The sequence below is a fragment of the Berghia stephanieae genome, chromosome 5, assembly GCF_034508935.2.
Source record: "Berghia stephanieae isolate SIO BIC M18660-M18661 chromosome 5, UCSD_Bste_1.3, whole genome shotgun sequence".
Lineage (NCBI taxonomy): Eukaryota > Metazoa > Mollusca > Gastropoda > Nudibranchia > Aeolidiidae > Berghia > Berghia stephanieae.
This window is the reverse complement of record NC_088364.1, coordinates 94,665-104,664: the sequence shown is the minus strand read 5'-3', so window position 1 is coordinate 104,664 and position 10,000 is coordinate 94,665. Positions and strand designations below refer to the sequence as shown.

The window sequence follows — 10,000 nt, the reverse complement described above, 5'->3', positions numbered from 1 at the left end:
ACATATTTTCTAGCATGATTATCCCTTCAGACAGTATGAAGTTGATGCCACTCAGTTCTTTGTTATTGCTTTTTGCCATCCGTGTTTATGAATAATTCTCACTAAACTGTATTAACCAGACGATAAACGTTCAAGGTTACACATAGTTTTTTGTGCTGGTCCGTTATACTTCTGGATGGCAATGTTGTAAGTTTCTAAGCCAAGCGCATATTATCCATAGAATGCTGCCTGCTGGCGCCATAATACATCGTGTGCGGAAGTCGCGACCATTTTAAGATAGGAAAGAAGCCACAAGGTTAACACCAAAACTATCTGGCTATAAAGAGAAATTTATGATCTTTAGTTTTGCATGTAAAAGGACGCTCGCTGAACATCTCTTTTAAGTATTGATCTATTCAATGTCTGACCTTTCACCCCCACCCCCAACTCTCTCTCTCTCTCTCTCTCTCTCTCTCTCTCTCTCTCTCTCTCTCGCTCGCTCGCTCACACACACTTATCTCTCTCATCTTCACAACAGGATTTGTCCCCAATACTACTTGCACAATTGTGAGGATCCAAGGCTGTGCGGCCCCTTTGACGAATATGACGTTAGCGGAAAAAACTAGCCTTGATTTCCTTTGTCCGTGAGTGTCACATTTTCCTTATCAAAATTGAATCAATTTGAAAGCAGACAAAGCTTTGTAAGATAAAATCTAAAAAAGGCTTGTATGCTACAAATGTCGTTTATCTTGGTCATGTTAATTTACAAAATAAAACACAGAGGTAATTCGATACACGTCTTAAAATGACTTGGTCTTTTATCAATTCCCCCCCCCCCCCGCCCGGCCATCAATCATAATAATATTATTTCTCGCATCTGGCCATGTCTAACACGTAGTCATAGACTTTCCGCGCCGTCCATTTTTGGTCAGCGATCCATGATCCGCGTGACTGACTCATGGAACTGAAATAAATTGGATTCAATAGTCTGATGTCAAGTCCGCCCAGCAACGAGCAGCTTGGTTCTAAACAAAGAAAGTCGGCACTTTTTATTCTTAATGCTGGCTAGAACTTTTCACATGTCATGTGATCAGAATGTATAAAAGTCAAAACAGGTCAGATTTATAACGGTTTTCTCCTCTGGATACACTTGTATGCTCGTCGGAGAAGTATTTCATAAGGGCGTCAGCCATTGTTCCGATAGTTTAAAACCAGTTACTAAGTTACTATTCGTCATTGCGAGGGAAGTGACGTCACGACTGTTGAAGCCTATAGTTGCTTTTTTTTTTTGGAGTGAGGTTGTGTCTGATAACACAACACGCGACGATCTGTTATTTTACATAATATTCTCTCTCGTTTCAATTCCATATATTCTATATAGAAAATAGTTCTTACATAGTTGTTTATGCAAATGCATAGGTACACCATTCTATTGGTTCGTGTAGGCACCGCTAGTCATAGGTACACTATTCTATTGGTTCGTGTAGGCACCGCCAGTCATAGGTAGGCCATTCTATTGGTTCGTGTAGGCACCGCTAGTCATAGGTACACCATTCTATTGGTTCGTGTAGGCACCGCTAGTCATAGGTACACCATTCTATTGGTTCGTGTAGGCACCGCTAGTCATAGGTACACCATTCTATTGGTTCGTGTAGGCACCGCCAGTCATAGGTACACCATTCTATTGGTTCGTGTAGGTACCGCTAGTCATAGGTACACCATTCTATTGGTTCGTGTTGGCACCGCTAGTCATAGGTACACCATTCTATTGGTTCGTGTAGGCACCGCTAGTCATAGGTACACCATTCTATTGGTTCGTGTAGGCACCGCTAGTCATAGGTACACCATTCTATTGGTTCGTGTAGGCACCGCTAGTCAAGGTACACCATTCTATTGGTTCGTGTAGGCACCGCTAGTCATAGGTACACCATTCTATTGGTTCGTGTAGGCACCGCTAGTCATAGGTACACCATTCTATTGGTTCGTGTAGGCACCGCTAGTCATAGGTAGACCATTCTATTGGTTCGTGTAGGCACCGCTAGTCATAGGTACACCATTCTATTGGTTCGTGTAGGCATCGCCAGACATAGGTACACCATTCTATTGGTTCGTGTAGGCACCGCCAGTCATAGGTACACCATTCTATTGGTTCGTGTAGGCACCGCTAGTCATAGGTACATCATTCTATTGGTTCGTGTAGGCACCGCTAGTCATAGGTACACCATTCTATTGGTTCGTGTAGGCACCGCTAGTCATAGGTACACCATTTTATTGGTTCGTGTAGACACCGCTAGTCATAGGTACACCATTCTATTGGTTCGTGTAGGCACCGCTAGTCATAGGTACACCATTCTATTGGTTCGTGTAGGCACCGCCAGACATAGGTACACCATTCTATTGGTTCGTGTAGGCACCGCCAGTCATAGGTACACCATTCTATTGGTTCATGTAGGCACCGCTAGTCATAGGTACACCATTCTATTGGTTCGTGTAGGCACCGCCAGTCATAGGTACACCATTCTATTGGTTCGTGTAGGCACCGCTAGTCATAGGTACACCATTCTATTGGTTCGTGTAGGCACCGCCAGTCATAGGTACACCATTCTTTTGGTTCGTGTAGGCACCGCTAGTCATAGGTACACTATTCTTTTGGTTCGTGTCGGCACCGCTAGTCATAGGCACACCATTCTATTGGTTCGTGTAGGCACCGCTAGTCATAGGTACACCATTCTATTGGTTCGTGTAGGCACCGCTAGTCATAGGTACACCATTCTATTGGTTCGTGTAGGCACCGCTAGTCATAGGTACAACCAAATTCTATTGGTTCGTGTAGGCACCGCTAGTCATAGGTACACCATTCTATTGGTTCGTGTAGGCACCGCCAGTCATAGGTACACCATTCTATTGGTTCGTGTAGGCACCGCTAGTCATAGGTACACCATTCTATTGGTTCGTGTAGGCACCGCTAGTCATAGGTACACCATTCTATTGGTTCGTGTAGGCACCGCTAGTCATAGGTACACCATTCTATTGGTTCGTGTAGGCACCGCTAGTCATAGGTACACCATTCTATTGGTTCGTGTAGGCACCGCTAGTCATAGGTACACCATTCTATTGGTTCGTGTAGGCACCGCTAGACATAGGTACACCATTCTATTGGTTCGTGTAGGCACCGCTAGTCATAGGTACAACCATTCTATTGGTTCGTGTAGGCACCGCTAGTCAAAGGTACACCATTCTATTGGTTCGTGTAGGCACCGCTAGTCATAGGTACACCATTCTATTGGTTCGTGTAGGCACCGCTAGTCATAGGTACACCATTCTATTGGTTCGTGTAGGCACCGCTAGTCATAGGTACACCATTCTATTGGTTCGTGTAGGCACCGCTAGTCATAGGTACACCATTCTATTGGTTCATGTAGGCACCGCTAGTCATAGGTACACCATTCTATTGGTTCGTGTAGGCACCGCTAGACATAGGTACACCATTCTATTTGTTCGTGTAGGCACCGCTAGACATAGGTACACCATTCTATTGGTTCGTGTAGGCACCGCTAGTCATAGGTAGGCCATTCTATTGGTTCGTGTAGGCACCGCCAGTCATAGGTAGGCCATTCTTTTGGTTCGTGTAGGCACCGCTAGTCATAGGTACACCATTCTATTGGTTCGTGTAGGCACCGCTAGACATAGGTACACCATTCTATTGGTTCGTGTAGGCACCGCTAGTCATAGGTACACCATTCTATTGGTTCGTGTAGGCACCGCTAGTCATAGGTACACCATTCTATTGGTTCGTGTAGGCACCGCTAGACATAGGTAGGCCTACACTATCGTGTTGATTCATTTCACGTTTTCAAATTCAATAATTAACCCACGAATTGATGGTTCCTCTGTGACCTCTCGTTGCTATGCCTGTCAAGCTATTGACATGGATGCCTTTTTTTATCTTATAGTTTGAGCCTTCAGCTCTTCAATCAACATACAGGCATACACTTTTGAAAATGACGTTTTATTATAGAATTTTGCATGGTAGAAGTCCCTCAAAACTATCTAGTAAAATTGAATAAGATTGACGATTAGTGAATCGAAAGTTTAGTGCAAGGAAACCATCCGGTTTTGACGCTAAAAATAGTCACCAATGGAAAACCAAGGATGACGTAAAACAACCTTGGGTCGCCTTGTTTGAATGTTTACACAATAGGAATGAACGAAATTTTTGTCGTCCATTTCCAAATGTTCCAATCTTTAAAAGGTTGTATCTCAACTAATACTGATCTCTCAGAGTGCAATTTTTTCGGACAGAGACAACGCCGTTAACGGACAGATACTCATTTTACACCTGACTACGGTGAGAGAATGTGAGTAAAGAGCCTTTTCCAAGGACTCAACTATGTGGCGAGCGACGCTCGCAGCCCAGGACCTTCCGATCTGAAAGTGAGTGTCATAGCACTAGACCACATAATGTCCGTGACGTATTATATTGGGGGGGGGGGGGGGGGTTGTAACCCCTCCTTGCCATCTACAGAATAACAGTGAAATGGACAGGTCTGACGCATATCATATGGGAGGGGGGGATGTAACCCCCTCCTTGCCATCTACAGAATAACAGTGAAATGGACAGGTCTGACGCATATCATATGGGAGGGGGGGGGGATGTAACCCCCTCCTTGCCATCTACAGAATAACAGTGAAATGGACAAGTCTGACGCATATCATATGGGAGGGGGGGGGATGTAACCCCCTCCTTGCCATCTACAGAATAACAGTGAAATGGACAAGTCTGACGCATATCATATGGGAGGGGGGGGGGATATAACCCCCTCCTTGTCATTTACAGAATAACAGTGAAATGGACAGGTCTGACGCGTATCATATGGGAGGGGGGGGCGGTGTAACCCCTCCTTGCCATCTACAGAATAACAGTGAAATGGACAGGTCTGACGCATATCATATGGGAGGGGGGGGGATGTAACCCCCTCCTTGCCATCTACAGAATAACAGTGAAATGGACAGGTCTGACGCATATCATATGGGAGGGGGGGGGGCGGTGTAACCCCTCCTTGCCATCTACAGGATAATCTTCACATTCCTGACGAGACAATGAACTTTTCTTTCTCAGATTTGTGTTGTAAATCACAAAATTTGAATAAAATCTTAGTTATTACTATTAGACATTAACCAGCTCATTTTGTTGCACATTATTATATATAGACGTCTAGTTTGCACTAATTGCTCTTTGAGTATAAATGTTTTAAAAAATGTATGATATGTTAGGAGGAATTGTAAAAATGGTGTGTGTGAAAAGAGTGAAATGTAATAATTTGGACAAACTTGTCTACTTGAAATGTTAAATGTTCATGTAGTGTCCAAGGGAAAACATTAAAATGCCACTCTGAATGGCTTTACAAATCAATAATTTGCCATCACCATGATCCACAAATCTTTCAAAGTCCTGAATATAGGATCTAAGGAATTAACATTTCCTTTTCAACAAGATTTATTGAGTCAAAGAGGTGAATGCAGTCCTGGAACTGGAGCCGAAATTGGTAATTCTACAAATTTCTCGTAGTAGTAGGTAGTTCCGATATTATGTTACATGTGTTTTGATATCAGTGCAAAACAAAATAACACTTTAAAAAAAACAACAACAAAAATTTATCCACCACCACCACCCTTCTTTCCCCCCCCCCCCTTCTCTTCCTCTCTCTCTAGAACACTTCAAAAGTCTGTGAATTGCTTCAATGTGGAGCTGGCCACATGCCCGTATGTCATACGAGAGAAATTTGATCCACAGAATTCTGAGCTACAAACCGCAATGAACGAGTGTGCACCTTACCTAAATCAAAAAGGTCTGTACAAGACTGCTCTGTTACAATAGCTGTATAAGCTGTCATTAGGACAAGGGTTACATAGAAGTTAAAACTTCGTCTTCTGTCCTTCTATATAGTTGGGTATAATTTACAAGTAAGTTATAGTTTCGTGTCATGTAGAGTATAATTTACAATTAAATTATAGTTTCGTGTCTTGTAGGTTATCATTACAATAAGTTATAATGTCGTGACTTGGAGAGTACAATTTACAATTAAGTTACAGTTTTGTGTCTTGTAGGGTACAACTTGCTGTGTAGTTACAGTTTCATGTCTTTTAGGGAGTGATTTACAATGAAGTTACAGTTTCGTGGCTTGTATGGTATAATTACAATGTAGTTATAGTTTCATGTCTTACGATAAAGTTATAGTTTTGTGTCCTGTGGGGTATGATTTACGATATTGTTATCGTCCCGTGTCTTGTGGCATATGATTTACAATGCAGTTCTAGTTTCGTGTCTTGTAAGGGATAATTTACAATGTAGTTACAGTTTCATGTGTTGTGAGGTGAAATGTGAAAAGCTCAAAGCTACAAACAGATGTTTACACTCCTTGTCACCTATTTGGGTACTGACTATACTCAACATTGCGGGTATGTGGTCTAGTGGTATGACACTCACTTTCGGTTCGGAAAGTCGTGGGTTCGAGCCTCGCTCTGCGCATAGTTGATTCCTAGCAAAAGGCTCTTTATTCACATTCTCTCACCGTACTCAGATGTAAAATGAGTACCTGACCGTTAACAGCGTTGTCTCTGTCCGAAAAATAATGTAATATAGCCTAACAGGCGTCATGTCCCGTCCTTCATGTTAAATGTTGCTGCTGGCCAGGGACCCCTTGTAAAGTGCTTTAAGCACGTTTAGTGGATATTGCTCTATATAAAAGCTCATTTTTAACATTGCTTGAATTATGTTACAAAATGAAATACTGATTGCACGTAAAGAAACACACAAAGTATATGTTTTTGAAAATAAATAAATAAAACTCTATGGTCTATTCCAAGGGAAAACTGGAATAACCTACGCGTCAGCCGCAGTGCAGCGCAGTAAATTGAGCTAGGTCGAGATGACTTGCTCAAGGCTACACAGCGCAGCGGCATGTGATCGAACTAGGTACCTTTCGGGTTCGAAGCAAAGACGGTACCGCTGAGTCACGCTGCCCCATATTATGTTCTGTCTTGCACTAAAAACTTAAGACATTTTGGCAATTTGGAACAGATGTGTTACTCGTATGTCTTGTGTTCTAATCTTTACAAGCAGACTGTGACTTGAGCGCCATTTCGAAGTGTCTCCAACCACTGGTATGGACACCGGCGTCAGATCAAGAAGATTTATCCCAAATGTGTGGGTGAGGAACGATTCGACTCAATACGTTAGATATTCCCATTTAATTGTAACGTGTATACATCTTTACTCTACTATCATCACCATCATCATCACCATCATCATCATCATCATCATCATCATCATCATCATCATCATCACCATCATCATCATCATCACCATCATCATCATCATCATCACCATCATCATCATCACCATCATCATCATCACCATCATCATCATCATCATCATCATCATCATCATCATCATCATCACCATCATCATCACCATCATCATCATCATCATCATCATCATCTCATCATCATCATCATCATCATCATCATCATCATCATCAGCATCGTCGTCATCATCATCATCATCATCATCATCATCATCATCATCATCATCATCATCATCATCATCATCATCCTCATCATTATTTCCCCCTCGGATGGAACCTCTCATGTTATTTAAGCCATATATTTTTAAAATCTGGAACAAAAACCAAAATCAATGGCTATTGGGGGGGGGAGTTGAGACAATAGAGGTGAAGAGTTTAACAAAGGCTAATGGCTGGAGTGGGGGGGGGGGGCTGTTTGAGGCAATAGAGGTGACCAGTTTAACTCTTTTTGCATTTTTTTTCTTTTCACGTTTTCTAGCACTAGCAATATAATATCATTCAAAACGTTTCAGCTGGCTATCTTTCCTCAGCGTGAACTCTTTCATATGGTATCTGTTTCAGAACTCTGAAGACAAGCGTGGTGTGTTTGTCCGATGTGCTCCAGAAATGTCCCAACTTCAACCAGACCATCTACCCAACGATCAGAGATCAGCTGACGGAGAGTCTACTCTTGTGTGACAATCAGTTCAACGGCACAGGTACTTGAGGCTGAGACATCGAATAGATAGAATGATGACGTCACTACATCGAATAGATAGAATGATCACGTCACTACATCAAATAGATAGAATGATGACGTCACTACAGCTAATAGATAGAATGATCACGTCACTACATCTAATAGATAGAATGATCACGTCACTACATCTAATAGATAGAATGATGACGTCACTACAGCTAATAGATAGAATGATGACGTCACTACAGCTAATAGATAGAATGATCACGTCACTACATCTAATAGATAGAATGATCACGTCACTACAGCTAATAGATAGAATGATCACGTCACTACATCTAATAGATAGAATGATCACGTCACTACAGCTAATAGATAGAATGATCACGTCACTACAGCTAATAGATAGAATGATCACGTCACTACATCTAATAGATAGAATGATCACGTCACTACAGCTAATAGATAGAATGATCACGTCACTACAGCTAATAGATAGAATGATCACGTCACTACATCGAATAGATAGAATGATGACGTCACTACAGCTAATAGATAGAATGATGACGTCACTACAGCTAATAGATAGAATGATCACGTCACTCAGCTCTTTGTTATTGTTTTTTTGCCATCCGCGTTCATAAGTAATTCTCACTAAACTGTATTAACCAGACTATAAACGTTCATGGTTACACATAGTTTTGTGTGTTGGTCCGTTATACTTCCGGATGGCAATGTTGTGAGCTTCAAATGCATACTACCTATACTAGGCCGTTGGCTTAGCGATCCGTGCGTTTTGGCCACTTTTGTAACCAGAAAACAAAATACACAAATTGGTGCAGAAAATTATGAAGATTCGAAAAATAGGTGGCTCCAAATACAATTTTTATTGAAAAGTCCTTAAAATTGGTCGTAAAGTCTAGTGAAAACGCGCACTTTGTGACGTTTTGGCGCTCGATGACAAAAGAATAAAAAAACAAACATTCTCACCCATTACGAACATCTTGATTAGGTTTTGATCGTGGAGATATTTTTGTTTTAGTGTTTTCCATAATTATTTACCAAATATCTCACAAGGACAAAATTAAAAGAGCACGACTCAGACTCATCTCAAGTCCGTGCTGGTGAGCACGTGACTATAGTTGAGATAACCCTGGTCATGAACTCAAGGGGGGAGAAATTATAATGATTATCTCCCTTATTCTAGATATAACATTATCATTTTATTTACTTGAGCTTTGATATAGTGCAATATCTACTCCAGTCCGTTCCACAACCCGTGCGCTTGCGTTGACGTGGATATCTCCACAAGCTTCTGATGGATTTTAATCAAAATTGGCTCCAACACTAGAATTGTAAGTGGCATGACGCCGATTTTTGTCTTTGGTTACAGTACCATACTGTGGATTTATTCTTCTTCACGATATATAAAAAACGAAGGGTCTGGGATGAGTGAACAAATAGATGGTTTACAACAACAGTACTATACGCAGTTAATCATGTTGTGATTACGATCACTGAACTCCACAGGCTCGACCAGGGGTTTACTTTTCACGAGATTCATGTGCACTACTCACTAACATCGCCACCCTGACTTCCAAATGACACAGCAAATTGTACACTTTTTACCCACTTGACATAAACAATTGTTACATTTTAATAGTTGAAAGCCAGAGATGTAGCTGCCTGTTAAGATTTCTACATTCATAAAAAACTCACATGAGGAAAAGTTTCAAGTATTTCATTAGTAGCGCAGAATTCCTTTTCGTGGCATGAGGCGAATATCAATATTATTAATAGATTTCCAACAACCAGGAACTCGGAGTGAAGAGGTCAAATGAATAATTATGTCATTTTGATTTTTCACCTCTTTTATCTGAAAACTGCGGTTCCTTTGACAGATTATAATGTCCACAAATTACATGGAATCTGGTGTTAAAAAGGTTTAGATTCAGTGACATTTCACATTATCACA

At 41.3% G+C, this 10,000-nt stretch overlaps 1 protein-coding gene across 1 annotated transcript in view; it reads left to right on the top strand.

Moving 5' to 3' along the window:
- LOC144972208 (uncharacterized) overlaps positions 1-10,000 on the top strand; it is a gene marked incomplete at its 5' end in the record, with an annotated part of 33,176 nt that overhangs the window by 12,557 nt on the left and 10,619 nt on the right. Inside the window, 4 exon segments of the mRNA XM_078913228.1 lie at positions 518-623; positions 5,692-5,828; positions 7,103-7,190; positions 7,908-8,044. Of these exon segments, the coding sequence (XP_078769354.1) occupies positions 518-623; positions 5,692-5,828; positions 7,103-7,190; positions 7,908-8,044 (468 nt within the window).